The 26,863-nt window shown below is 36.0% G+C and overlaps 8 protein-coding genes, 2 long non-coding RNA genes and 1 other non-coding gene across 21 annotated transcripts; 5 read left to right on the top strand and 6 right to left on the bottom strand.

Annotated features, from left to right (window-relative positions):
• Positions 1 to 227: 227 nt before the first annotated feature.
• AT4G31420 (Zinc finger protein 622) lies at positions 228 to 2,473 on the top strand. Of its 2 annotated transcripts, none has more exons than NM_202923.2 (5): positions 228 to 627; positions 898 to 1,464; positions 1,556 to 1,725; positions 1,828 to 2,046; positions 2,143 to 2,470. In NM_202923.2, exons 1-5 carry the CDS (start codon positions 523 to 525, stop codon positions 2,297 to 2,299), a joined length of 1,218 nt encoding a protein of 405 aa, NP_974652.1. In that variant the 5' UTR covers positions 228 to 522; the 3' UTR covers positions 2,300 to 2,470. The 2 variants fall into 2 exon arrangements, with proteins under 2 accessions (NP_974652.1, NP_567875.1); NM_119291.5 differs by having other exon boundaries at positions 289 to 627; positions 1,831 to 2,046; positions 2,143 to 2,473.
• Positions 2,448 to 4,563, bottom strand: AT4G31410 (E3 ubiquitin-protein ligase, putative (DUF1644); the record flags this gene model as incomplete). Of its 3 annotated transcripts, NM_119290.3 has the most annotated exons (4): positions 4,477 to 4,563; positions 3,138 to 4,156; positions 2,812 to 2,848; positions 2,448 to 2,735 (listed from the first exon to the last, which is right to left on the bottom strand). In NM_119290.3, the coding sequence occupies exons 2-3, from the start codon at positions 4,025 to 4,027 to the stop codon at positions 2,812 to 2,814; spliced, it is 927 nt and encodes a 308-aa protein (NP_567874.1). In that variant the 5' UTR covers positions 4,028 to 4,156; positions 4,477 to 4,563. The 3 variants fall into 3 exon arrangements, with proteins under 3 accessions (NP_567874.1, NP_849480.1, NP_001329081.1); NM_179149.3 differs by having other exon boundaries at positions 2,451 to 2,848; positions 4,477 to 4,559; NM_001342080.1 differs by lacking the exons at positions 2,448 to 2,735; positions 4,477 to 4,563 and having other exon boundaries at positions 3,138 to 4,197.
• Positions 4,564 to 5,298: 735 nt separating this feature from the next.
• Positions 5,299 to 6,599, top strand: AT4G31408. Of its 3 annotated transcripts, none has more exons than NR_142384.1 (2): positions 5,299 to 5,420; positions 5,532 to 6,599. It is a non-coding gene; the product is annotated as an other RNA (non-coding RNA). The 3 variants fall into 3 exon arrangements; NR_142385.1 differs by having other exon boundaries at positions 5,329 to 5,420; positions 5,529 to 6,396; NR_142386.1 differs by having other exon boundaries at positions 5,299 to 6,599.
• Positions 6,600 to 6,613: 14 nt separating this feature from the next.
• On the top strand, positions 6,614 to 8,385 carry AT4G31405 (uncharacterized protein; the record flags this gene model as incomplete). Of its 2 annotated transcripts, none has more annotated exons than NM_001342079.1 (3): positions 6,614 to 6,634; positions 7,603 to 7,929; positions 8,115 to 8,213. In NM_001342079.1, 2 exons carry the CDS (start codon positions 7,843 to 7,845, stop codon positions 8,211 to 8,213), a joined length of 186 nt encoding a protein of 61 aa, NP_001328057.1. The 2 variants fall into 2 exon arrangements, with proteins under 2 accessions (NP_001328057.1, NP_001328056.1); NM_001342078.1 differs by lacking the exon at positions 6,614 to 6,634 and adding an exon at positions 6,719 to 6,787 and having other exon boundaries at positions 7,858 to 7,929; positions 8,115 to 8,385.
• Positions 8,043 to 8,562, bottom strand: AT4G08505. Its single transcript, NR_142211.1, has one exon. It is a non-coding gene; the product is annotated as an other RNA (long non-coding RNA).
• A 249-nt stretch (positions 8,563 to 8,811) lies between these two features.
• On the top strand, positions 8,812 to 9,732 carry AT4G31398. Of its 2 annotated transcripts, NR_142383.1 has the most exons (2): positions 9,004 to 9,321; positions 9,443 to 9,702. It is a non-coding gene; the product is annotated as an other RNA (long non-coding RNA). The 2 variants fall into 2 exon arrangements; NR_142382.1 differs by having other exon boundaries at positions 8,812 to 9,732.
• On the bottom strand, positions 8,963 to 11,095 carry CTF7 (the record flags this gene model as incomplete). Of its 2 annotated transcripts, NM_119289.3 has the most annotated exons (6): positions 10,721 to 11,095; positions 10,284 to 10,518; positions 10,090 to 10,185; positions 9,940 to 10,008; positions 9,273 to 9,601; positions 8,963 to 9,173 (listed from the first exon to the last, which is right to left on the bottom strand). In NM_119289.3, the coding sequence occupies exons 1-6, from the start codon at positions 10,873 to 10,875 to the stop codon at positions 9,020 to 9,022; spliced, it is 1,038 nt and encodes a 345-aa protein (NP_194868.2). In that variant the 5' UTR covers positions 10,876 to 11,095. The 2 variants fall into 2 exon arrangements, with proteins under 2 accessions (NP_194868.2, NP_001328055.1); NM_001342077.1 differs by lacking the exon at positions 8,963 to 9,173 and having other exon boundaries at positions 9,230 to 9,601; positions 10,721 to 11,093.
• On the bottom strand, positions 11,093 to 15,244 carry ACDO1 (Protein kinase superfamily protein). 3 transcript variants are annotated; one of them, NM_119288.3, is made up of 14 exons: positions 14,810 to 15,244; positions 14,417 to 14,623; positions 14,241 to 14,330; positions 13,992 to 14,138; positions 13,720 to 13,884; positions 13,495 to 13,635; positions 13,208 to 13,387; positions 12,885 to 13,080; positions 12,664 to 12,791; positions 12,454 to 12,525; positions 12,245 to 12,357; positions 12,020 to 12,143; positions 11,855 to 11,924; positions 11,093 to 11,586 (listed from the first exon to the last, which is right to left on the bottom strand). In NM_119288.3, the coding sequence occupies exons 1-14, from the start codon at positions 15,158 to 15,160 to the stop codon at positions 11,522 to 11,524; spliced, it is 2,049 nt and encodes a 682-aa protein (NP_194867.2). In that variant the 5' UTR covers positions 15,161 to 15,244; the 3' UTR covers positions 11,093 to 11,521. The 3 variants fall into 3 exon arrangements, with proteins under 3 accessions (NP_194867.2, NP_001329437.1, NP_001031763.1); NM_001036686.1 differs by having other exon boundaries at positions 11,177 to 11,586; positions 13,495 to 13,560; positions 14,810 to 15,212; NM_001342076.1 differs by having other exon boundaries at positions 11,121 to 11,586; positions 14,417 to 15,244.
• Positions 15,245 to 17,903: 2,659 nt separating this feature from the next.
• FLP1 (flowering-promoting factor-like protein) lies at positions 17,904 to 18,278 on the bottom strand (the record flags this gene model as incomplete). The annotated part of the gene is made up of 1 exon (NM_001342075.1): positions 17,904 to 18,278. The coding sequence occupies one exon, from the start codon at positions 18,276 to 18,278 to the stop codon at positions 17,904 to 17,906; it is 375 nt and encodes a 124-aa protein (NP_001320103.1).
• A 5,322-nt stretch (positions 18,279 to 23,600) lies between these two features.
• FLA5 (FASCICLIN-like arabinogalactan protein 5 precursor) lies at positions 23,601 to 24,631 on the top strand. The gene has a single exon (NM_119286.3). The coding sequence runs from the start codon at positions 23,612 to 23,614 to the stop codon at positions 24,446 to 24,448; it is 837 nt and encodes a 278-aa protein (NP_194865.1). The 5' UTR covers positions 23,601 to 23,611; the 3' UTR covers positions 24,449 to 24,631.
• A 27-nt stretch (positions 24,632 to 24,658) lies between these two features.
• Positions 24,659 to 26,443, bottom strand: AT4G31360 (selenium binding protein). The gene is made up of 4 exons (NM_119285.4): positions 26,019 to 26,443; positions 25,513 to 25,609; positions 25,316 to 25,375; positions 24,659 to 25,056 (listed from the first exon to the last, which is right to left on the bottom strand). Exons 1-4 carry the CDS (start codon positions 26,339 to 26,341, stop codon positions 24,976 to 24,978), a joined length of 561 nt encoding a protein of 186 aa, NP_194864.2. The 5' UTR covers positions 26,342 to 26,443; the 3' UTR covers positions 24,659 to 24,975.
• Positions 26,444 to 26,863: the final 420 nt, after the last annotated feature.

Genomic DNA, 26,863 nt, shown 5'->3' with positions numbered 1-26,863 from the left:
ATGTATTATATTCTTCTCTTTTCATATTTTGAACATATCACATGATGTTTAGATCTTATAAATGCAGTAATTTAATAGAGAGATTAGAATTTGGAAGAAAAAAAAGTTACATGATTAAACGAAGTAATTAATCAAGTTGTAAGTAGTTATTTTAAAAACAATATTAGAAAAATGTTTTTTGGTTACTCATACAGTAATACTTAATTCGTCAACTGTGTCAGTGTTACAAAAAGGCTAAAAGAATGGGCCAAATGGGCTACTCTTGTATCGGGTCAGGAACGGGTCAGTTCCAACCCGATCGGATCTAAAATGGGCGGGGCGCCTTCCTTTTCATTTTGATGGCAATCAATCATCATCAATCGACGCTTTTTTAGAGACAAACACGATCGCCGATCCATTTACGAGCCGTCGTTGCTCTACACATATCAACAACAAATCTTATCCTCCCAACTATCTTTTCTCTGATTTTCTTTTCTTCTCCAGTTTCCATTTCTAGAATCGATCGATATTGAAGGAGAGAAGATGCCTGGTTTAACATGTAACGCGTGTAACATGGAGTTCAAGGACGAAGAAGAACGTAACCTTCATTACAAATCCGATTGGCACCGCTACAATCTCAAGCGCAAGGTTTCATTTCTTCTGCTTTCTCTATCGAATTTGAACTCAAGCCTATCTGTTTCTCGGGAAAATCTTGCGTCGGTGATGAGATGAAAGTTTCTGAGAAACAGCTTTTCCATTTTGCTATCGAAATTGTTTAGTTAAGGTTATGGAATCGTAGAGTTTATATGAAAATTTGTTTTGAAGCTTATTCTACTAAGGAACAAGGATTTCAATAATCATAGATTTGGTTACTTCTAGGCATTTGAATCTTTGTATTTCTGTAATTTTTTATGTTAGGTGGCTGGAGTTCCTGGAGTTACAGAAGCCTTGTTTGAGGCTAGACAATCTGCTCTTGCTCAGGAGAAGAATAAATCAAATGAAGCACCTATGCTTTATACTTGTGCAATCTGTGCTAAAGGTTACAGGAGTTCCAAGGCTCATGAGCAGCATCTTCAGTCGCGTAGCCATGTTTTGCGGGTTTCACAAGGGACATCAATCAACGGAGAGGAGGATATAGCGATTATCAGGCAACTTCCTCGCCGTGTTCAACACAGGGGTTCCATTGATGATGATAGTGAAGATGAATGGGTGGAGGTTGATTCTGACGAGGAATTGGCTGCTGAAGAAGCCTCTGATTCTTTGTCTAAGTTGAATGTGAATGAGTCTGGATCTGCTGAAGATATGGATGATGATGGTGATGCAGATAAGTATGAGCTGGATCCAACCTGCTGTTTGATGTGTGACAAAAAACATAAGACCTTAGAGAGCTGTATGCTTCACATGCATAAGCATCATGGTTTCTTTATTCCCGATATTGAGTATCTCAAGGATCCTGAAGGGCTTCTCACTTACCTTGGTCTTAAGGTTTGGACTCATCAATTTACCATTCAGTGTTCGTTGTTGTCAAGCTTTGAAATTCTTACTCCTGTTTACTTATACATTGCTCATCATTTAGGTCAAGAGAGACTTCATGTGTCTGTACTGCAATGAGCTGTGCCGTCCATTCAGCAGCTTAGAAGCTGTAAGAAAACATATGGAAGCAAAGAGTCATTGCAAACTGCATTATGGTGATGGTGATGATGAAGAAGATGCTGAGCTAGAAGAGTTTTATGACTACAGCAGCAGGTTTCAACTCTCTTCTATCTCTGATTATTCTTGTTCTCGCCTGTATTCCTCGTTCTATGCCAAATCTTAATCCGCACCTTTCTTTGGAATATATGAATTGAGCAGCTATGTTGATGAAGCTGGAAAGCAAATTGTTGTATCTGGTGAAACAGACAATACTGTAGAACTCGTTGGTGGTTCTGAGCTCTTGATCACGGAGAAGTCCGAGAACACAACAACGTCTAAAACTCTCGGGTCCCGTGAATTCATGCGTTACTACAGACAGAAGCCACGCCCAACTTCTCAAGACAGCAACCAGATAATTGCCTCTTTATCTTCAAGGTTTGTTTTCTCCAAACCCGTTAATCATCCGAGTCTATCCAATCAGATAATCGGCAAGGTAAACTAAGGTTATTCCAACAAATGGTAAATTCTCAGGTACAAGAGCCTGGGTCTGAAGACAGTACCGTCGAAAGAGGAGACTTTGAGGATGAAAGTGCGCAAGGAGATGAGCAAGAGAGGCGAGACAATGCGTACCAAGATCGGAGTGAAGAGTAATGTCATAAGAAACTTGCCCAATAACGTCCCATATTAGTTTCTGTGTATGTGCCACTTGTTCTCAAGTGTTGGATTGTATGATGATTTCATGTACTTTTGAGTCTTTGACCAAGTTGTGTTGCTACTTGGTAATAAGAGTAAGCTTTAAAAAGAGTATGTTCACTGAAATAGAAATGTTAAAAATTAATACACGAACGTTGACTTCTGATTTACTCTCAATATCTACATTGTCCAGAGATGCATGTAAAACAAAGAAGAGACAACGACAAAAGGGTACTACAATATCCCAAAAAGGCTTTTTGTTTAGTTTTTGTACAAAGGCTGCGACTGCTGCGAGTAATGTCACAAGACAAACCTAAAATAAAATTTATGTGTAGAAACAAAAAGAAAAAGAAGAAAGAGGTCCAAAACCAAGAACACTGGCTACAAATAGGCTGGTCTGCATCATTTGCTTCGCTTCATTTTCCAGCTGACTGAGAAAGAACGAAAAGGAACATTACAGATTCACAAGAAGACAGTACCAAAAGCATAGAAACAGAAGGTTAATACCTAATTTTCATAGAAGCGGGTTCGACGCCTTCTTGAACTGTAAATCAGAGAAAACAAGGCATCAAGCAATGTCTCTTAAGTAACCATCATATATAGCACAAGAAAGCTACTAAACCAGGTCAACACCCCAAGCTATTATGCCAGAAATATCACACAATGGGGCCTGATTAGCTAATTTGTCATTCAAGAGGTGCCTAAAAACCAGGCTCACTGGTAAGCCTTTAATATCAATGCAGAATAATTATAAACTATGAAAGTAAGAATGTATATCTCTGCAGACAGCAACAATACAAAATTAGTGGTGTAAAGCTATAGATTATTCTGACCTTTGGTGCATAGAGCTACTTCTGTTAGCTCCACTTGTGCTGATGAACTCGTCATCGATCTCATCTACTCTATACTCCGGAAACTCTATGGATGCTACTGAGCTGTCATCAGAGTTGGAATTCTCATAGCTAGAGCGGCGACTCCCTCTCCTACTCTCACTCATTCTTGATCTTCTTCGATTCCTGGCATTCCTTATATTGTCAAACATTTGATAGAGAATACAAGATGTCCACCAGTTTCCTTCATTGTTGGGAACATCCTCAAATTCATCTCCTGTGTCATCATCTCCATATTCGATCACATAGTCCCCTAAAACCACTCCTCTTGGAACTTCTGAGTGAATTGTGCTCAACACGTCGATTATTTCAGACGACTGCTGGAAATTCTCCCAGTCAAGCTTCCGTGCTGGATCAATTTCTGAAGGACGAGAATCCGGATGCTCTGACTGAGCATGTTTGCGAAGCTCCAAGTAAGTACCCATAAACCTGCATCGTTCTTCCTCACAGCAACGTTTTTTCTCATCAAGACGAAGACGAGCTTCTTCTACAACAAGCCAGCCAGTAACTTCTCCTCTACACAGTGGACACACAGGTTTGCAACTCTCTTCTAAAACCTTAGAGCGAGGCTCATCAGGAGCAGGAGGTGATTCAGTACCACAGGCGCTAATGAAACGATCCAAACAGTTAGAGTGAAGGTGATCAGTATTGCAGACAAAAGCACGGCAACCGTTTCCGTAAGAAGAACACTGGAGAAGCACACCATTGTGAGGGAAATCCAAACAAATGGGACAAGTTAAATCATCCCAATTGAGAGTCAACTGAAACTCTTGGGTAGAAAAGGTCTTGGCTTGAAGCCGCTTTTCACAAACATGTTGTTGTTCCAGAGCCATAAAGTTGCAAACTTTTTTCTCAAAGATCCGCAAATGAAAACAAGCTCAATCCAACTTATCAGGAACTCAGTCTCTGTATAATCACCAACCTTTGACGGAACAAATCCTTTCCACGTTACTTGATATTAGCTGAATATATGAATGTAAAAGGAGACTAATAAGTATTTTTTTCACAATCTCAAATCTGCAAATAAGAATGCAAAAGATAAAACCTCTAAAACCAATTCGATGAAAACGATTCAGTTGCTAGTGAAACACGAAGAAACCAAGAGAGAGTGAGAATCGGATTCAAAATCAAAGGATTTTAGAAAACTGATCGCGATATAAAAACATATGAGAGCAGAAGAACCCTAGCGAAATTAGAAACGACGGATCCAAATCACTGAATTGGAAATCAGTAAGCAGATGAAAAACATGGAGAAATAAAGAAGGAAATCGAAGAAGCTGACCTGAGATTGAAAGTTACAAAGGGAAGTGGAAGAAGAAGAAGAAGAAGGGAGATGATGGGGTTTGCTTGTGGGGATAGTGTTTCGCAGTTGGTAGCTTTTTTCTCTCAATCCCCATAACCATTTTTACCTTTTCAATACACTAATTAAACTATTAGCAGCTATTTTAATATCCTTAATATATTAATTAATGGAAGGTTTCTTTCATTAATCTAAAATATTTTATGACGACTTTTTTAATAAAATAACATAATCAAAAATATACTACAGGTTAGTATTTCACAAATAGTAAGTTTTCAAATTACTGTACATATAAATTTAAATTAGGAAATAAATCAACAAATTCTTCTTGCAAAATACATAAAAAGCTTTGACTAGTTTTTATTGTTTTTCTAATGTTTTTGTTTTGTTTTGTTTGGTTTGCTTGGAATAATATCAAACAATCTATATTAAGTAAAACTCCTTTTTTCCATTTCTTATTAAACTCGTTAAAAATCTAAATAACAATAAAGTTGTGACAAACAAAAGAAGAGTGAAGCTTTTTGTTTATCTAGAATTAAAAATTCTAAGCTTGTATTTGACTTGTTCTAATGGAGTAATAATAATTCACAAAAACAAACAAAAGCTAAATAAAAATGATCGCAAAACTATGCGTGATGTAACGAGCCCATTAATTTAAATTGGGCTAACATAAGGCCCACTTTTAATAAATAGAAACTAGAAATAAGTAAAGTTATGTTAACTAAAAAAAAGGAAATTCGGCGTTATAGAAAAAGGAAATCAGCCAGCTGGCACCGTTTTAGATAGTGTCTATAAAAACGGGAAAGCTTATCAGAAAGCGTCATAATTTTCTTAGAATTTTGTTCTGCCTTCTTGATTCTTTGTTTGGCATATTTCTCTCGATCGCTTTATCATGACGGAAGACGATTTGGAGCGACAAATCCATTGTAAGTAATCTTCCAATTCTCTTGATTTCTAGTGTTTCTAAATTTAAATATCATCAACTCTTTCTCTGTTTCGCATGTTTCTGTCGATCGAAACATTTATGGCCGAAGAAGATTTGTAGCGATAACCACTGTAAGAATTCTTCTAATCCACTTGATTTCTAGGGTTTCTAAATTTTGCTATTATCATGTTTTTGTTTGGTTCTCTTTTCGTTTTGCAAAACCAAACGAATCGCGACTCTGCGTTTCAAAGTTTCTGTGAATTAAAGATTGTTGCTTTCTTCCTTTTTGTGTTAGGTTTTGGTTTTCGTTTTGTTTTTTTTGTACCGCTTTATTGTTGCGATCGGTTGTGGTTTTGTTGCTCTTGTTTTGCTGTTTTGTTTGTTTGATTTCTTCATTGTTTTGTTTTTCTTTCAAACCCAAGAGAAATCATAGGCAGACACTCAACTATTAGTGTTCTGTCAGATTCTTTCTTGGGGACATTGTCCCGTCAAGTTGGCTTATGAGGGATTTTGACCTGAGACTGAAAACCGATCTTTTACCCACGGCTTATTATTTTGACAAATATACTTGGAATTGGTTTCAGTTTACTGGTCAAAGATCAAGTTACCCACGGCTTAAAACTTTAGTCTTTAGACTTAGACTTGAGACTGAACATTGATCCTTCTTTGTACCCATGGCTTTAAAATCTCTAGACATATGGATCATGTTCAGTTTCTTGTTTCAGTTTTTAGACAAAGCTCAAGTTACCCACGGCTTAAAAAAGTCTTTAGACAGAGACGGCTTAAGAAAGTCTTTAGACAGAGACTTAAGGGACAAAATTCGGATTGGGTTATGTTTGGTGCAAGGAAAAGAGGGTACCCACGGCTTCAAACACACATTGATCCTTGATTCGAACTTTAGACAATTACCCACGGCTTTAGAAATAAAAGTCTGAACATTGATCTTGTTTGGTACCCGCGGCTTTAAAATCTATAGACATATGGATCATGTTCGGTTTCTTGTTTCAATCTTTAGACAAAGATTAAGTTACCCACGACTTAAAAAATTCTTCAGACAGAGACTTGAGGTTCGAAAACACCAATCTTTAGACAAAATACTGGATTGGGTTATGTTTGGTGAAAGGAATGGCACGGCTTCAAACTTTAGTCTTTAGATTGAGACTTGAGACTGAACATTGATCCTTCTTGGTACCCTCGGCTTGAAAATATCTAGACATATGGATCATGTTCGGTTTCTTGTTTCACTTTTTAGACAATGATCAAGTTACTCACGGCTTAAAACAGTCTTTAGACAGAGACATGGGGTTCGAAGTAACCAATTCTTTAGACAAAAGATTGGATTGGGTTATGTTTGGTGGAAGGAAGATGGTACCCACGGCTTCTAACTTAGTCTTTAGACTGAGACTTGAGACTGAACATTGATCCTTCTTGGTACCCTCGGCTTGAAAATATCTAGACATATGGATTATGTTCGGTTTCTTGTCTCAGTTTTTAGACAAAAATCAAGTTACCCATGGCTTAAAAAAGTCTTTACACAGAGACTTGAGGTTCAATATAACCAATTCTTTAGACAAAAGATTGGATTGGGTTATGTTTGGTGGAAGGTAAATGGTACCCACGGCTTCAAATTTTAGTCTTTAGATTGAGACTTGAGACAGAACATTGATCCTGCTTGGTACCCTCGGCTTGAAAATATCTAGACATATGGATCATGTTCGGTTTCTTATTTCACTTTTTAGACAATGATCAAGTTACTCACGGCTTAAAACAGTCTTTAGACAGAGACATGGGGTTCGAAGTAACCAATTCTTTAGACAAAAGATTGGATTGGGTTATGTTTGGTGGAAGGAAGATGGTACCCACGGCTTCTAACTTAGTCTTTAGACTGAGACTTGAGACTGAACATTGATCCTTCTTGGTACCCTCGGCTTGAAAATATCTAGACATATGGATCATGTTCGGTTTCTTGTGTTTTTAGACAAAAATCAAGTTACCCACGGCTTAAAAAGTCTTTACACAGAGACTTGAGGTTCAATATAACCAATTCTTTAGACAAAAGATTGGATTGGGTTATGTTTGGTGGAAGGTAAATTGTACCCACGGCTTCAAACTCTAATCTTTAGACTGAGACTTGAGACTGAAGATTGATCCTTCTTGGTACCCACGGCTTGAAAATCTCAAACATATGGATCATGTTCGGTTTCTTTTGTCAGTCTTTAGACAAAGATCTATTTACCCACGGCTTAAAACATGTCTTTGGAGAGAGACTTGAGGTTCGAAGTAACCAATCCTTTACACAAAAGATTGGATGGGGTTATGTTTGGTGAAAGGAAATTGGTACCCACGGCTTTAAACTTTAGTCTTTAGATTGAAATTGAACATTGATCCTTCTTGGTACACATGGCTTGAAAATCTCTCGACATATGGATCATGTTCAGTTTCTTGTTTCAGTCTTTAGACAAAGATCAAGTTACCCACGACTTAGAAAAGTCTTTAGACAGAGACTTGAGGTTCGAAGTAACCCATCCTTTAGACAAAAGATTGGATTGGGTTATATTTGGTGTAAGGTAAATGGTACCCACGGCTTTAAACTTTTGTCTTTAGACTGAGAATTGAGACTGAACATTGATCATGCTTGGTACCCACGCCTTGAAAATTTCTAGACATTTGGATCATGTTCTGTTTCTTGTTTCAGTCTTTAGACAAAGCTCAAGATACCCACGGCTTAAAACAGTCTTTAGACAGAGACTTGAGGTTCAAAGTAACTAATCCTTTAGACAAAATATTGGATTAGGTTATGTTTGGTGGAAGGTAAATGGCACCCACAGCTTCAAACTTTAGTCTTTAGACTGAGACGTGAGACTGAACATTGATCCTGCTTGGTACCCACGGCTTGAATATCTCTAGACATATGGATTATGTTTTGTTTCTTGTTTTAGTCTTTAGACAAAGCCCAAGTTACCCACGGCTTAAAAAGATCTTTAGACAGAGACTTGAGGTTCGAAGTAACCAATCTCTTAGACAAAAGATTGGATTGCGTTATGTTTGGTGGAAGGTAAATGGTACCCACGGCTGCAAACTTTAGTCTTTAGACTAAGTCGTAAGACAAAACATTGATCTTGCTTGGTACCCACGGCTTGAATATCTCTAGACATGGATCATGTTCGGTTTCTTTTTTCAGTCTTTAGAAAAATATCAAGTTACACACGGCTTAAAGAGGTCATTAGACAAAGACTTGAGGTTCGAAGTAACCAAGACAAAAAATTGGATTGGGTTATGTTTGGTGGATGGTAAATGGTACCCACGGCTTCAAACGTTAGTCTTTGGACTGAGAATTGAGACTGAACATTGATCCTTCTTGGTACCTTCTACTTGAAAATCTCTAGACATATGGATCATGTTTGGTTTCTTGTTTCAGTCTTTAGATAAAGAAACACTCACGGCTTAAAACAGAAAAATAAAAATAAAAGAATGTGTTGCTCTTTTTGTTTGTTATGGGATCAGCCAATCAATATTTCACCAACTTGCTAATATGTAAAAGACAGACAAATAGGAGTAACAGTGAAGATGATGGTTGTGATGTGATGAAACCTATGCCGTTTAAGAAAAGTGAGTATCAATTAGCTGAGCTTTGTAAAGTAAGAATGAACAAGTTCCAAAATATTTAGATCCAAAAGATCTTCCTATGGAGCTTGGTTGTGAAAATGCTAACTGAGATTTCTCCAGCATGCACCCATTGTTGCAAAAGCTTTCCCTGCGATTTTATACAAACAAACAAACAAAATGTCACCATAATGTATGAATGTTTGTTCACCATGACAATTGTTTTAGGTAGTTTGCTAGAGTTGTTAACCTCGTGGTATCGAGTAACCATGTGGCTATGCCTTTTCTTCTATTAGAAGGTGAGACCCAAATCGCTCTAATCCCACAAACAGCTGGTTTAGCTTCTTCTTCACATACAATGACTCCGTTATCTAATCTATCATCTGATGTTCGACATCTTTTCGATACCTCTCTTTGTAGAACAATGTTTCCAAACTGAATGGAGGTTGAAGGCGAGGATGAGCTCTCTTTTTGTAACTGTCTTTCATCATCAGGAGAAGCTATGAGCTTAAATGCTTCCTTAATTGGTTCAGCAACTAGACATCCAGAGATCCTCTGAGAGGATATGAATAGATAAACCTACACATAACAAGATAGTTTCTAAAACAACTGAGGAAAGTAATTAGGGGTTATATCATCTTTCTTGTGAATTTATTGAAATGAGGTCATCTAAAGATATCATAGACTTTTTTGTTTGATTTCAATGCTAGTCATAGACATGGAAGGAATCAGACTAAGTCGAAGTTTTTCTATTTATAGTGGACCAAAGTAAAGCAAGTATTCGCCAAGCTTCTCAACAAGGTGTATCAGATACCCATGAACTCAATATAGTAGACATAAAATACCAAAACAACACTCATGAGCTATGGAATTTATCCGCAAATGACTGTTGTTAAGACGTGGATACAGGCTCATACCTTACAATGTTGGTGAAGAATCCAATCCTCACCCAACTCAACCTCCATCATTTTCACAACCTCTTGCACCTGCAATTGCAAAAGATCCATCGTTTAGAAACGAAGTACGGTACCATAAACAGTGCAAGTTGAATTGTGAAAACAATGAACCTTGTTTCTGTGTGCAGGGGAATCATTTTCTGATACCATAACGATGCGGTTCTTGATGAACAAAGGTGATGTAAACGCTTTCTCGTTCTGCCAACCCTGAGACCAAATATAAACACCCAACAATTTATCTAATAACCTCTACAATAATCAAAGAAACATATGATCTTGAGCAATAAGGTCAGTGTGATCCTAACCTTAAAAGGGAGTCCATACATATAGTCCTTGTGAAAACTTTGATGGTTCTTCTCATCTAATTCATCTCCAGGAGCATACTTAGCTCCACATTCTGCGCAATGTCTGAGAAGAAAATCAGATTGGCCCAACTCTAAGTGGAATTGTGTATAATTACGCTTCTTTTTGTGATTTTTAGGTACAGAAGAAGATCCTTTCTTCAGCGTCTTTTCGATGCATCCTTTAAGCACTTCACTTCTGAATACCCAAAATTAAGAGACACACAAAAAGACACCCAATTAAAAAAAAAAATCCAATTTCGCCCAAAAATATCTTAAAGGAAACCCAGAAAATCAGGAGTTGCCTATCGCTCATTTTCTATTCATCTGAAGAACACAAATAAAGTAGGAAATTCGAAGAACCTAAAGAGAAGTAAAACCGCCAAAGATCATTGATTTACCTTTCGGTAATCGCAGATCGACGCTGGTAGGTGTTGACGATGGCGTTCCGATTGTTCTCCCAGACAGCTAAACCATCGTCTGTGTCTGTTGTTACTGAGGCAGCGATAGAAGAAGAAGAGGAGGGCTTGAAGAAAGAATTGATTTTGGCTTGCATCGTCTAGAGAGAGCTCGAATCCTTGTTACGTTTGTGTTTTTCCCTTTACTTCTCCAATTTTGGCGCCTATTGATTGAAATGTTTGGCGCCTATTGATTGAAATTTTTGGCGATAATGGAATTTTCTGTCAAATAAGATTTAATCTTATGCCGATTCCTACCTAAATTTTTGTAAACCAAACAGCTCAAGAAAGCAGAAAATGACACTGGATAATTGAGGGGACCTTTTGTGTAATTGCATAACTCAATATCATTTGGTTCAGTTTAGTTTCCAGTATTCGAGGGCGAGGCCAAGACCCAAGAGACGCAAAACGATTCAATTCATTCGAGTCCAGATTGTGAATCAGTTGTGTTGTGAGAACACTACAACTTTGATTTGATGACGTCGATTAATGTGTTTAGATATCCAACTACAGTAGACAACGTCCAAGAGACCAAGACTCAAACTGGGTAACAAGTGAAGTGAAGTTTGTGTGTGCTTTTATATAATTACATGTATGGATTGGTGTATAAGTTAATAACATGTATGCATCGAAGATTAAACTATATATTAATCTACGCTTTTCTTCTCCATCTACTCCCTGTAATATATATTACCTCTTTCCTCTTCAAAAAGAGCCAAAAAAAGTAAGTGAGAAGCTGATTCATCATCTGTCGGATAATACTGAGTTGCTCCATGACAACACAAAATCTCGGAAAACATTCGGTAAATCTGCATTCAAAACAAAAGGAACCACATTCTTCAGTCATACAAAACTACTTGTTAATTTACAATCAATGCCCCAAGATTCCTATGTTTACTGGATCATAAGAGAATTGATGGTCAGCTATCGATTCAGGCTTAGTTATGTTAGGAATGCATATCTGTGATAGTCTCTCCATAAGGCTTCTATTGATGCAAAAGCTTTATTATTTGAATGATAGATGAAGAGAAGACAAAAAAGAAAGGAAGCAAAATGGGGGTTTTTCCGTTCTATTACCTTGCACGACTTGCATGGCCAGTGTGGGAATATCTACTTCGTCTTCAACCAATCTGTATACGTCCACAAGCTGAAAGAACAAATGTAAATTTATTGCTTTAGAGAGTCATCAATGGCGATGATAAGTGCTATAGATATAAATCTGGTGACGTCTGATGTATGAACCTCTTCTACATGAAGCTTCGAGTCCTCTGTGAGTGCAAGAATAAGTTTCCTGCGGATGCCTTCGTCAAGGAGGAAAAGACGAGCTCCGTCCTTAATGGTATCTGTCAAGTCAAGCTTACTCTCCCTGAAAGTTTCATGAGTCAAATACGGATTTAGAATTCAAGCTTCACAGGGTGAACGAGTGAGATTTTGGGAGCAATGCTTATATAGAACTTGGTTACTTACACACGCTTTACTCGTAGATTAGGATTGCTACTCATCTTGGCGACGTTTTCCTTTGCAAGTGATAAAAGGTTTTCTAGCCTTTTCCATTGGAAAACACCATCTTTGAATAGAACCTGACATGCGGTGGCAACAAGAGCTTTGATTTCATCTGATGCGGATAACAATTCAACATAGCATTTATGAAACTAAATCAGAATTATCAATTTAACCTGTATCAAGCGTTCCCGAAGTGCAGGATTTGGATCCGTTAGGAGCCGTTTTGCTACATATGGATAAGCAACCTAGATAAAATGTTCACTTTTAGTGTGGGAAGGGAAATATAAGTGAACATATAGCTAGTATCTGCTCACTTCAGGATTTATATGTCAGCTAATCCTAACTTTGAAAAGAAAGAATCAAAATACTAAACGAGACTTCACCTCTAGAAATTTAAAATCAGGCTTCAGTGTGAAACATATACCCTCCTGCGTAAGCAGAGAACGAATAACAAGAGAGAACCGCTCTGGGATACGGATGGGAAAGTCGTACACAAGCTTGTTGAATTGTCCTGCACCAAAAACGTGACACCGTTTCTTCAAATGTGCATGGGGTGCTCAGTAAACAAAACAAACTTGCTTGAGGAATGCAATATATCAAGTACCTGTAACACTTCGGAAATTGAAATCTGCAAGTCCTTTCCCTGCAGAGTTCTGCCAGATGGCTTCTAAAGCTGGAACGATAGGAGAAACATCGGTATCCTTGGCCAAGAACCCAAGCCTAGTGAAATCATTTGCCATCTCCCCATAGTCCTCATTAACCGCATGAACAACAGCATCAATCAAAATTTGCTTGTTTTGCTGAGAAAAAAAAAGATTTAGTTTGGACTATGAATAACAAGTCTCTATATATAGATGTGAAAATCACTATAGGAAGGGACATAAGCTAGCTATACTAGATACCTTGGAACCATTAAACTCAAATTACCTGACTCAGTACAGCAACATTACCGAAGTCCACATAAGCGATACGCCCATCTTGCATTGCAAAGATATTTCCAGGATGTGGATCTCCATGGAACAATCCAAATTCCAACAGCTGCCTTAGAGCAGCACTTACGCCAACAGTCAAGAATCCATTTAAATCAATCCCTGCATCCTTGATGGCCTGAGTACATTTAGTAAGAGTCAGTATCAGAATGTACTTTAATTTTGACTTTTTAGGAGGGTATAGGGGAATTTATTTTGAGTTGTCCCCCTTTTTGAAAGTCATACCTGTGGGTCAGTGCACCGAATACCATCAATCCACTCCATTACCAGAACCCGCGGACCACAAAGATTCTTGTATACTCCAGGAATTTTGACTGTGGGGTCATCTTTGAAGTTCTCCAGAAAGTCTTCAATGTTTCTGGCTTCCTGTAGGCAAGAACTTAAGACACATCATTTGAGCTATCAATACAGAACAACGCATAGAGTGAAATTGAGAAGCATATGAGATACCAAGGTGTAGTCAAGCTCCTCCAAAAGCTTTTCTCCAAATTCATCAACTATTAGCTCTGCGTTGCAACCCAGTTTCTGTAGACTGAAGCCATTTAAGAAGGAGGCGAGGGTTCGGAAAAGAAAGAGATCCCGGTAAATTATAGGCTCTATTTGTGGTCTCTGCACCTGTATATGCATAAAAATAAATGTCAAAACCAAAGCTTTAAAACAGTTTCAGTTTGATAAACCTGTATGAACTCTGTAGCCACAATAAAATTTTCATTTAGAAGAACCTTGATAGCAACATCCTCTCCAGTGGCACGTAGAGTAGCTCGATAAACTTGTCCTAAGCTTGCAGCTGCTATTGTTTGTGAAGAAATCTTGCTAAATATGTTCTCAAGAGGTTGGCCTAACTCTTCCTCGATGATATTGAAAGCAACCTACAAAAGTCCTTCACCACTTAGCTTCACCAGGCGATGTGTAAATGATAATAAGAAAAATATATTGCTCAACAAATTCCCCAAAAAGACAAGACATTTTACCTCGTTTGGGAATGGAGGAACATCATCTTGGAGTATGCAGAGCTCGTTCATGTAGTCTTCACGGATGATATCAGGCCTATTTGCGAGAACCTGCCACCCATAGAACAGATATTAAAGAAGAAACTTTGAGAACCCTGTTAATGCCATTTTCTAACAAAAAAGATGGATCCACATACTTGTCCAGCTTTGATAAATGAAGGTCCCAAATTGCACAACAGGTTCCTAAGCTGCCTAGCACGAAAGGGGACAACTTCCTCATCCCTTCCAACCAAAAAATCATACGTTAAGGTAGACCAATACAACCCAAGAGTCCAAACAATCTCCACACCCCTTGAAACTAGAGACACGACTGCTCCTCTTGATTCCAGCACTTTACTCCTCACCTGATTACCAAACACCAGTATATTTCCAATTCAAACAATCAACAACAATATACATGCAAATCGATTCCATCTAAGTCATAAGATTCAACTAAATCCAAAGAAGAACCAGCTCATAAGTGAATTAACAAATTGCAACAGAGCTCAAAACTTGAAATTGACTGATACTAGGAAAAACAGCAATCATACAGTCTCCGGAGAATACTTTCGGAATGGAACGCAAACGCCTCGCTCAATATCTAGCTGCTCAAGCGCGGAGCTCGATTTCCCTACTCGCACACCTCTCTCCACCCCGCTCATCGCCGTTGTCATTACCGATGCATCCGTCGAATTCCGACCACCAACATCCGTCGCCGCCGCAGTAACTGAGAAATTAGAAGTCCGTACAGCCGAGAACGTCCTGCTCCGCCGCAACTCCACGGCGTTGAGGGATCGCAAAAGAGCATCTCTCCGATTAAGAACAGCGTGATTAATCCTCCGACGACGCTGGTTTAAGGAGAAATTAGGGTTTAGTAAACTATTGCAGTGGATTGACTCCATGAATCAGCTACGGGAGGATGATCAGAAGAAAGAAGAAGCGAAAGAGTGGATACGTTTACGTTGGACGAAAAAACTAAAATAAATATTAATTTCCGAAAATGAAATAAATTGACTACCAACCACAAGAACTAAAAGAACTTTATCTTCAAAAAGACCACAATAAATGTAATTCTGTAGCAAATCGACCCAAAACTTTTTGTTGTTTCTTTCTACATCCCGCAGTTTTTTTTTGTTGGTTTGTTAAGATACGTGATAGTATTTGGCGCCAAGCAGAGAAGAAGCTGCGATCGGGGAAAGTCTTGTGTGGCCACGAAAGGTGCAACGTTGTTCGCAACTAAACAATACATATTCGTGTGGTAATTGAATACTCAAATCTATGTATAAGTTTTATAACAATACACTAATGAAAACATACGTTTTATATATAGGTTCGTATTCTTAGTTGTTATACCATCCGATCCACTACAATTACAAAGTGTGGGTGGCGACATGAGATGGTAATGAATCTCTTGTCCTAAAAAAACGATTACTTAGCAGGACTTCTTTACTTTGCTTCCATTCATGAGTTTTTCTTCATGGCTAGAGCTACACTTTATCACAAACATTGTTAATTCTCTTTTGCATCGTATTATGTAGAAGTATCACGCCATAAAACTTTCACAAAATTGAGGCATAAAACGCTAGGTAGCTTACTGGACTTTAAACGGGAGTATGGCTGATACTCAATAGCACGTATAAATCACTTCATGCATGTTAACTTGGTAAGCTTTGATCCATTACCATCTCATGTAATTTGATCTCCTACTTTTACTATAAAAATGATGTAGAAGTAGTAGTCATAGTACTTCCATGTGTGATTATAAAAACTAGTTAATTTCTTGTCATAAATCAGCAGGATCTGCATATGTTTTTTCAATGTATTCGTAGTTTGTCTCGTTGTTCTGCTCCGTCTTAAAATGTAATTATGTTCACGATGATGTCATCTTGATTCAGATTTTCCAAACATAATCGTTACCTTTGCCTGGAAAAATGTATCCGTTATCCAAATTAAATTATAAAATGCTTAATCATTTGAAGTTTTGATCGCAAACATTTTCGTGTCTTGTGTAAGAAAATGCTTTTATCTGGACGAGACAATCATTTTTCTAACCCTTGCGAGCTTCGACAGACACAATCTACATAGTTTGATACTCCAATTTACAATAAGAACCACTCTAATAGAAGCATGTGTGTATAGTCAGCGTTTATAGGCCCAAAACTTCTTTTTCATTTTCTATTGATATAGCCAAAATCTTAGTCACGTCTCTTTACTAATATCGAATGTTTAAAGAAAACTTAGTAAACCAATATAAACGATTTTGGACTATCGGATATCTGAAAATCTTTGGGCAGAAATTAAACCTGCATATTACTTGAGAAATCAAGCACTCCAGAATCTTAGACCCATAATGCGAGTAAAAGAAAAAGAAAACCAAAATCATACAAACTATATAATAAAATCCCAAAAAAAAAAAAAAAAAAAGAGGTCCCGAATATGGTGCGAATTTATTTGGGAAAAAGAAAGTTTTGTTCGACATCGATAAGGAAGTGACGAAGTGGGGGTAATGGGCAATGGGGAATCGACACGTGCCCACACATTGCGTCTTAAAAAGTATTTTATGTGTCACGTGCGCCCATCATATGAATCTATGACAAAGTGGGAAAATGAGCAATAGGGAATCGACACGTGTGAAAGTTGGGTAAAAAAGTAGCGAATGTCACGTGCGCCCATCATTTTATCCGTTGTCTTTCCCAAACATTTGGGGGCCCTTCTCTAATTGGACACCTTTTGACTTTCCTTCTTTAGATTTTGGTCGTACTTGAAAATTGATCATTTGTATTCCAGTATCTTTACCCTATATCTATCTATCTATATGGTTTTAATTTGTATACATATCTGTTTTTTTAGCCAGACGGTTTCAAAAAAAAAAAAACTTAAACGATTAGATAATATGATTATGACTTTAAAGTTTCTAACTTATTAATCTCCCATGTTACTTCATCGATACTCAAATATGTGATGGATGATCAATCAATTGAAGTTATGTATTATTATCAAAAAAATTACGTCTAGTAGACTGTTGTTTGAAAAAATACAAAAACGCAACTGTAGTTTTTATTTGTGATAATTATTGGGGTTTTAAAAACAACACATTTATTTTTTATTTTCATGAAAATTTGTATAATCTATCGGCCCTTGTATATATAGTAGTTTTTGTTTAAATTGCTAATTAAGCTGTATATAATAGTAATTTTTGACAGAACAAATTTTCTTCACATGTTAGGTATATTTGCATTCCATGAGTATATTTGATTAAATTATTTACATAAATTCCACGCATCATATTATTTAAATGCAAATCATAGACCAAATTATGATATTTCATCATATAACATTCGAAATTTGATGTACTGTATATATTTTTTGATCCACTCCATAATAAGAGAACTTGACAACATGATACAATTTCATTAAAATCACAAAATGATAAAAGTTATTAGAATGGCTCTAGCTTGAACCCACCCCAATCGATCGACGTCGAACGGAAAACACGTACATTAAATGCATTAAAAACAAAATAAACCAAAAACAAAAACACCCAACGACAAAATAAAAACCTGCATATATATATACATGATAGATATATCACCAGCGGCGATGATCGGAGAATGATATTGAACCATTGTTTTGGATGATTGACTACTACATGTCACGGACATGGAAGACGTTAGGGTTCTTGACGACGATATCATACATGTGAATAGAGTTAAACTTGGAGAAGTCACGAGGGAGAGAGATGAGATCGATCGAAGTTCTCTTGTGGAACTGGAGCAGATGATCGGTATTGTCTCCACTGTAGTACCTCTCCCACCCAAGATTCTTCAAGATCTTCTCAAGTGATCCGTACGAAGACACAACCTCGCTGCTTGGAAGATGGACGAGAATTTTCCTCCTCATCCTCTGCTGCTGGTTACCACCGGAAGAGGACGATTCCGACGAATCTCCGGCGGATTGGTTGTAAGGATTCTCCACCAGCCTCATGACTCCGTTTTTGTTGAATACCCACACACCAGACATTGTTGATGTTATTATATATTTAAAAAAATTCGAGCTAGCTAGGTTTTTTTTTGGGTATTCAAAAATGAGTTTGTTAATTTTGATGAGGATAAGGAAACCGTGTAGAGTGTGTGCTATATATATATATATATGTTGGTAAAGGGGTGTGTAGACTGACAAGTAGATTATCATTATATTATATGATATATATATATATATTAAATGCAGAATTCCAGAATTTTCGAAAAGGAAGAATCTTATCTATCAATCTACCAACAATTTATTTATCATATTTTGACACAAGAGCATAACTCAAAATCCGTAAAACCAAAGCTATTTTTCTGATTCGAAACTATATGTAGTTAAATACTTTGAGTTATATAAGATGATTTCGATCGTCATATTTGGGACGTAATTGAAATGCCATATCTTTTCTATGGAAATTGATTGAAAGAATATTATACTTTCTTCTTTTTTTGGTCTTTGAAGAATGTTATACTTATTCCGATATGCAAGGAGATAAATAAATCAAAATTAGCGTGGGAAATTTATTCAGTTTGAATGTTAGAATTTTTAAAAAATGGGTCCACATTTTCGAATCTCTTCTTCTTTTTCCATTTTATTATGTTTGTGTGGTTAATTTATCTCTTTTCTATATATAAAGGAATCTTTGGTAATATTTCACAAAATTTAGATTCTTGTCGTAAATTTGATATGCATATCCGAGATATATGGAACTGAAATACGGCAAGAAATTCTAGTTTGCATGAGCTAAATATGACGTAACATATCACACATATGTATACTAAGATCGGTTGTTATGCTATGAGTGTCGATCAGTGTCTTTTTTGTTTTCTGTTTTACGACTAGATGTTGATCGGTTTACATGGAAGGAAATAATCAGATAATTACAAGTATCATCATGTTAGTTTCAATCTTTATTTGAGTTATACAACAAAATTTCAAGATATAAATGAAAAGTTCTGTTAGTAGTAACGAAATGAAAAAAAAATGAAAAACAATCCTAAGGACACTGCAGTTCCTGGAAGTAAAAAAAAAAAAGTTTGATTCAGCTATACATTAAATATTGACATTATGAAAAGTTGCCTATAAAATTGTTAATTTCAGTGATATATAATATATATTTTACGTTTTGATTATTCTTCTCTTTTTATGTTTGTTCTGTGTAGACATGTCAACAGAAGGCGTTACGGTCACGTGGTGTCATGTGAATATTAATACTTTACTGGTCCTTGCTCTCCTTTAGTCGAGACAATTAATTGATGTGTGAGACCATTTTACATTGCTTCTCGATCTGTCCTTTTTTTTTTTTTCTCTCTCTCTTATTTTTACTTGTATAGAAAACTTTGTAATATATTTGTTAAAAAAAAAATCTTTGTGATATACTTTATAAATTTCCCGTTTTTACCTTCATGTAAAATTTGTAATACATTTTCAACCGTTATTACACATTTAAACCTATAAAATTAAAATATATATGGTAGAATTGATTTTGAGGTAGGTTAGTTTAAGAATGCATTGCATACTGCATAATGGGTAGGTCTACAAGTTTGGATGCCTTTTTCAACTCTAAAACTCACACCCAAACTAATTAAAATTAGGGCTTAACATAAAGAAACAAAAAAACAGGAGATTAATTTCAATTTTAGCGGGAAATCCTAGGTCAATTTTCAAAGTATGGAACTGTAGTATTTTTATAACTCTTTAACCATCAGAGATTTGATCAACTCTCTAAGGTAATTTATTTCCCCTATATTCGTATTTAATTATTCATCTATCTTTATAAATACTTTTGTCCTCGTTAATTTACATATGAAATGTGATAACGACTAGCCTCAACATCATCAGATTCTGCTTCTAGCAATAATTTTGTAATAATGCAATATTCTATTTTTATTTTATTTCTATAAAACTTAATTGTGGAAAGATATATGGACAAAAAGTGTGGCACACAAAAAACAAATGAATTGGAAAAGAGAGAAATCATGAAGAATTATGGGAAGTGGGAGCGAAGGCCCTCGTGGGAGATGATGCCAAGCCACACTCATTCTCTTTAACGTAACACTCAACACACAACACGAACCACAAGGTCTCATTTTGTTCCTCTTTTTGCTTAGCGTTTTAATTAGGTCCACTCTAAGTTGACATTAATTTATATAAATATACAGTAACTTATACAACATGATTTACTTGTGCATTTTATAGTTATTATAAATATATGCTTAGTATACTTGAAATTATATGAATTTAGGAAAATGGAGGGTTCTTACTGTATAATACTTGAAGATATATGAATTTGCTTCTATGTTTTTATTTCTTTTTTTTTGGCCATGATATAGGGTATATACATATATGTAATTCTTAAAAAAAAATCATTTTTTAAAAATATTTACATTCTTAGTAAAAAAAAATATATATTGTAGTAATAAATGTCACAGTGACATAACGGTCACATCACATTATAAATAAACCAGAACAAGTTAAGTAAGTGTTTTTCGGTATGGATAAATCTCCAAACCCATATCCATGACCCATTCCACACAAAAAAAAATACTCACGTCCATAGTCAATACAAATGGCACCCATAATTATATAGATGTTAATTGTTCTCATGCATCTTATGTCAGCATCATTTGTTCTTGTAGCGTCAACATCATAAAACCAAAATAGAAATAACTAATATATTGTTTCTAGAGGCTTCGGAGATACACTTTCCAAAGATTATTCTCATCGATCCATTCATGTGTTCACGTTAGCTAACCCAATTGATTCAGCCATAAAGTTCTATTTATTTTATATATGTATGTTCTATAACTTTTAACTTCGCTAGACGAATCGCTTAGTCTTTGGGGTGAACTAATGCTACTTTTGCAATCCAATGGTTCGTGTGCGTCATAGCAATAAGGTAAGTAGGTAACATTTGATCAAATTTTTCTCGAAACTTTTGTTGATTGATTTTGTACACGACCACATAATTTTCTCTGCTTTTTGTTCACACTGAACATATATTAATTATATTACTTTAGTCATATATATATATATATATATATATATATATATATTAGAATTGTGCTAGATCAAACATGTTATGTAAGTTTTTTCGAGAAAATTTCACAAGAATAAGGGTGGAACGTGGAACAATAGATATGTTAAATCTATCTTCATATGCATAATCGATATTCAAGGAAAAACTAAAACATACATATATATATGTATCAAGATCGGAGAAGCAGAAGTAGCTATAGCTAGGAACCAAATATTTCCCCCCAAGTTGTAATGATCATGATGTGAAATTTTTAACTTGACTTTCGCTATAATTGGGTGATTTATAATCAGACTCAAAACCGATTGTATTTCTTTGCATATTATTTCATTTCAGAAAGTTAATAAAATTTACACAATAATACGTATAAGAATAGGAAGAATATATACGTTTAGTGGTATTCTTATTGCGAAAGATATGCTCGAGTAGCCAATATAATGAAGGATCGATTGGTGCCAGGTCACCCTTATCTTCTACAACTTTAGAATAATTCTGTCAAGAAGATGACATCTCGTTCTAATTTTAGACCCCTAACATTACTAGTATTGGTAATTATATAAATATTTTTATTACATTATATAGCGAATTTGATTCCAAATCACTATATGATCATGATCTTGTTTCCTTTTTATTCATTAGTTCATATATAAAGTATACTTTCGTGTTTGTTTTGTACTGTTTTATAATTCAAAAGCATAATTAACGTAGGCATGTAGCCATTTTTTGGGTTCAATCTCGTTAGTGTGAACATTATTTTCGTCACTTTGTTCTAAAAAGTATCTTAAGACTATAATATTACGATTTAGTTGTTTTAAAATAGAGATAAAGGTCAAATGAGCCCGAACTTCTTAATTATTAGAAATGAAAACGGTGTAAAAAATATTATTAGTTGTTGTATTCGTATTTCGTAGGTTAACAAAGAGAATATGAACTCCGAGTTGCCAATTCGAATAATTGGTATAAAGCTGAAACTCTTAAATATTCGTTCGTTTCTACATATTATTATATACATATGAGTCATGAGTGCTTAAAAGACCAGTCGAACATATAATCGACAAATGAAAACGTGTTATACAATGTTAGATAGAAATATAATAGTAAGAATATAATTGATTATACATTCTTTTTTGGATGATAATTGATACCTAAGAAGCTTCTTATAAATGCGATATCAACTGTGACAATCTCTTTGACGTAATCCGTCGTTTACATGGTTTATATATGATATATACTGAAATTATACAAATTGACGTTCATCTACTTTTTTTTTTTTTTTTTTTTTGTGATTCACTCTTTAATTTTATTTACCTTTTTAAGAACATTTATCATTATTTGCAAACTCCAACTAATTTATATTTTGCTCTATAGTTCTGAGGCAAATTATTTACAAACATGAATATCGATGTCCAAAATATCATAATAAATTGATGCTTTTAAGTTGTAGCAAAAAAAATAAAAATATATGTTTTACCATCCACACTCAAAGTCGTTAAGCTAGCTTTTCCATCAAATGATGATATTTAGTTTAGAAATTAATGAACATGCGGCATTAACTGTGAAAACCTCTTTGACGTAATTCATTAATTAAATTTTTCGAAAACGAAATATAATGTGAACATAGCATGCAATTGACGTTTAGTTATTACTTGTCATTTTCACGGGGCTATAGACAGTTTCTATTCTAAATTCTAAATTTCTTTGTTACTCTTATTCAAAAGTATTTTAGCTTTCTCAGAATACTTATCTTTTTCTAATCATAATTTATCATTTCTTATTTATATTTACTCTGGTTTCCAAAAACTAAATATCGATGTGCCAATTATCATACAAAAAATTGATGATATTAATAAGTAGATGAGTAGTAATTTTTTTAGCAAAAATAAAAATTACTAGTGTTTAATTATTCATGTTAAGAGTCTTTTAGGTTATCTTTTCCATCAACTTTAGAAATCATTAACTAAAACTTCATCAGATTGTAAACAAAACAACTATAATTTTGTTACAATGATAAATTCATCTAATAAACATGCAAGTTCCATCATTATAATTTTAGTTCCTTTCGCACAGAAGAAAACTTTTTCAATTAACATAAAAAAACTTGTTAAAACGCAATTTAGCCATCAAATAATTAAATTCTCAATGGCCAAGTCTTACTATACTCTAAAAATAGCAGAGTAGACTTAGCTCACCAAAAGACTAATTCAGATTTAATACCAAAAACAGAGAAAATCTCTCCTTTTAAACCCACTCTTCGCCCTTGAGGTTTAGCAAAGAGAACACACGACACGAGATGGGTCTCAAAGCCTCCCTTTCTCTCCTCTCCCTCACCATCTTACTCGTCTTCTCTAAGGTCGTTACGGCGAATAACATCACGCTGGCCTTTCAGAAATACTCCAAATTCAGCACCATGAGGGACCTCTTCATCAAGACCAAGCTCATTGCAGCCATCGACAAATACCAGACGATAACCGTGCTTGCTGTTAGCAATGACGCTATCAGCTCCATCACTAACAGATCCGAAGTTGAGCTCAGGAACATCCTCATGACTCATGTTATTCTTGACTACTACGATGAGCTTAAGCTTCAGGGGATGAGGGAGAAGAGTATAATGCTTACTACCTTATACCAAACCACCGGGTTGGGTGAACAGATGAATGGTTTCTTGAACGTTTCCAAATCAAAAGGAAGAGTTTACTTTGGATCGGAAGTGAAGAACTCTCCTTTAAACGCTGAGTATGTCTCGACGGTGTACCACAATCCATATAACCTCTCTATCATCCAGATTACCATGCCAATAGTGGCTCCTGGACTCAGCCTTGCAATTTTCCCACCTCCACCACCATACGTTCATGTAGCTCCATATCCAACTCCCATGGATGCTTCAGTGGTTCCAGCTCCAGGACCAGCTGCTGATGACAATTCCCCAGATTCTGCTGTCCCAAAAACTCCACCTGCACCTGCAACAGACACACCAGAGGCTGATTCTCCAGCTCCTGCTCCAAGCGCCGATAATGAGAAGATTGAAGCTGCTGATAAGGCTAAACCATCTTCTTCTGCTTCTAAGGCTGGTTGGAGCTTTGATGTTATTCTCTTGTTAGCATTTTTGGCTAGCTTTGCTGGGTTCTAAGATTCGGGTGATGTGGGTTAAAGACAATAATGGTAGGTGAGATTCAAAACAATTTTTCTGTAGCTTTTAGCCAAGAAGAGAGACACGGCCATTGGAAGTGAAAGAAACCTAAATGTAATGAGCTTTCTACTCATCATGCATTGTATTTATCAGCCATTTTGAATGCAAATGTGATGTTTGTCCTATTGATTTTGTAACACAGTTCTAATTGTGTTAGAACATGCTTTAACCAGTGCATAGATTGTTAGAACCATGCATGGTCCCAACAACAAAAAACACTTATGCATCGGTTTGCTTCAAGCAACGAGATGAATAATAAACTAGCCTTACAAATACGAGTTAACCCCAAAAACTACAGAGATCCTTCTCTATCAACTAATCATGCATTGCCAAACGACGAGACTGCACTTACAGTGCTCATACCGAAACAATAAAAGTGAACCTAACAAATCTGACATTACTCTAGAAAGTCTTCTGCAGAAACCTAATTGATTAAACTGAGACCGAGGCAGAAACAAAGAACAGATTCATTTGACTTTCTTTATGATGTCCTCGATGACTTCTTCCATATCAAGTGCCTTCATTGGTGCAAATGGACGTTTCATCTCCTACAAAATGAGATAAACATAATCTACATCTTTAGGTCTATGTTAAGATTGAAAGGCAAAAACATATTCATGATTTCTACTCACAATAACACATTTCTCGTAATGAATAAGGATCAAGTTGATTTTCATTCTCATATGCATATAGAGCAAGTGGTGTTATGAGAATTAGTAATAACAATAAACCTTACTCAAACTGAACAAATCATATGCAGAAGCGAGACAAATTGAGATTTGTTTTTATTAGAATGAAAGTTTTTACCAAAAGACTGATGAATGTTTGGCCACCTTCCTCCCGGATCTCAAAGCAACCCCGCCTTGGCTGTTCAAGCACATCAAAAGAAAGAATTAGTAATTTAGAAGAAAATCTTATCAAGTATAATGTGAAAAGTATGCTCTAACGCATTAGTCAAAACGGAGCATTCATGACGATATATTCATCTGCAGTAAAAGCATTACCTTTTCAGGATTAAGAGACACCGTGACGCCAGGAACAGCTCCCTCCAAAGCTTCCTTCACCTGAATAGCTCTTGTCTTGAAAGCATTGCATTGTTTACTTCAATAACATCACAAAACAAAACAAAAAAGAACTCTTGTGAGACATAAGTATAGAAGCAAATTCCATTTATAGAATGAACACGTCCATTACGCATTGCAATTCAGCTAAAGCAAGACAAGAACACAAACAGAAAGCAGATAGTCAAGTCCTCTTCACAAATGCGAGCAAAACATAAACCACTAATCACTCAAACCAAAAACTTATGCAGAATCAAGATGAAAACCTAACACATTGTTCCACCCTAGCAAATAAACCTTAGCTGCTACACACGGACACACAAGTCTCAACACATACCCCAAAGTTGTAGGCTTTTAGATTCAATTTCAAAGAAAAAAACCTAAATTTTTGCTCTTATGATTCCAAACATTATCTCTAAAGAAATCGAAAACATTTACGCAAAAATTACCAGTGTTCTATAACAATCTTGGTTCTCGTAGGGTCCTCAACCTCTGGCTCTTCCTTCTCAACCTCCTCCTCAACGGCTTCCTCTGGCTCTTCAACTTCCTCTTCCTTCTTTCCCTTCTTGGCTCTCCCAGTCTCAATCGCTGAATTCTTCCTCTTAGCCTTCTTCGTCGCCGGCTTAGTGGCGGATCCAGCCGCTTTAGCACCGTTTTGTTGAGTCTGACTTCGAGTTCGACTGTCCATGCTCCGAGTCACTCTAGACGACGCCAACGTCGTTAAAGGTTTCGCCTTTTCTTCTCCATCTGCCTTACTCTTCTTCGGCGGCATTGTACGGACAGCAACAGGGTTTCGTCTTAACAATCTTCTTCTCCTTCTTCTCCGTCTCTGTCTTACCGCTCTTTCTTACTTTTTTGTTGTTTGATATTCCCTTTTGTGTTTGCTTTTTTCTTACCTTGGAAAAGTAATTCGAATAAACGGTAGAGATTTAACCTACAAGGGTTATTAAAAGGTTGACCGTTAGATTGCAGGGGTTATGATTATGTATTCTCAATGCCCAATAGTGCGCTACTGCTGTATCACACGACACATCCACGTGCTTCGAAACGCTGTGGTGTTTTGCCTCTAAAACGCACAACTACTTACCGTTTTGATTGGATAGAATGATTTTATTTTAATTCCACTTCTCTTTTTTACCTACATTATTTTGATTCCAATTCATTTGGCTTTTTCTAAACTCAAAATAAACTGAAACACTTTATCATATTTATTAAGAAATATTGATTTTCTGATACATAAAGTAAGATAAAAGTCTGTATATCCTTCTAGCTTTTTAGCATTTTGGTCACTGCG

The sequence above is a fragment of the Arabidopsis thaliana genome, chromosome 4 (genome assembly GCF_000001735.4).
Source record: "Arabidopsis thaliana chromosome 4, partial sequence".
Lineage (NCBI taxonomy): Eukaryota > Viridiplantae > Streptophyta > Magnoliopsida > Brassicales > Brassicaceae > Arabidopsis > Arabidopsis thaliana.
Note: the sequence above shows the minus strand (reverse complement) of the source record. Positions and strands in the feature narration are given on the sequence as shown.

Excerpts from the sequence above, each read along its gene's own strand:
- AT4G31420 (NM_202923.2), top strand. The coding sequence starts at position 523 with ATGCCTGGTTTAACATGTAACGCGTGTAACATGGAGTTCAAGGACGAA. Across the intron at positions 1,726-1,827 it reads TTTTATGACTACAGCAGCAG|CAGCTATGTTGATGAAGCTG; the intron begins GTTTCAACTCTC and ends ATATGAATTGAG. Across the intron at positions 2,047-2,142 it reads ATTGCCTCTTTATCTTCAAG|GTACAAGAGCCTGGGTCTGA; the intron begins GTTTGTTTTCTC and ends GTAAATTCTCAG.
- AT4G31360 (NM_119285.4), bottom strand. The coding sequence starts at position 26,341 with ATGCCGCCGAAGAAGAGTAAGGCAGATGGAGAAGAAAAGGCGAAACCT. Across the intron at positions 25,610-26,018 it reads AAGATTGTTATAGAACACTG|TAAACAATGCAATGCTTTCA; the intron begins GTAATTTTTGCG and ends ATGTTATTGAAG. Across the intron at positions 25,376-25,512 it reads TGTCTCTTAATCCTGAAAAG|CCAAGGCGGGGTTGCTTTGA; the intron begins GTAATGCTTTTA and ends GTGCTTGAACAG.
- FLA5 (NM_119286.3), top strand. The coding sequence starts at position 23,612 with ATGGGTCTCAAAGCCTCCCTTTCTCTCCTCTCCCTCACCATCTTACTC.
- ACDO1 (NM_119288.3), bottom strand. The coding sequence starts at position 15,160 with ATGGAGTCAATCCACTGCAATAGTTTACTAAACCCTAATTTCTCCTTA. Across the intron at positions 14,331-14,416 it reads CATTTATCAAAGCTGGACAA|GTTCTCGCAAATAGGCCTGA; the intron begins GTATGTGGATCC and ends TATGGGTGGCAG. Across the intron at positions 12,358-12,453 it reads TTCGGGAACGCTTGATACAG|GTTCTATTCAAAGATGGTGT; the intron begins GTTAAATTGATA and ends ACCGCATGTCAG.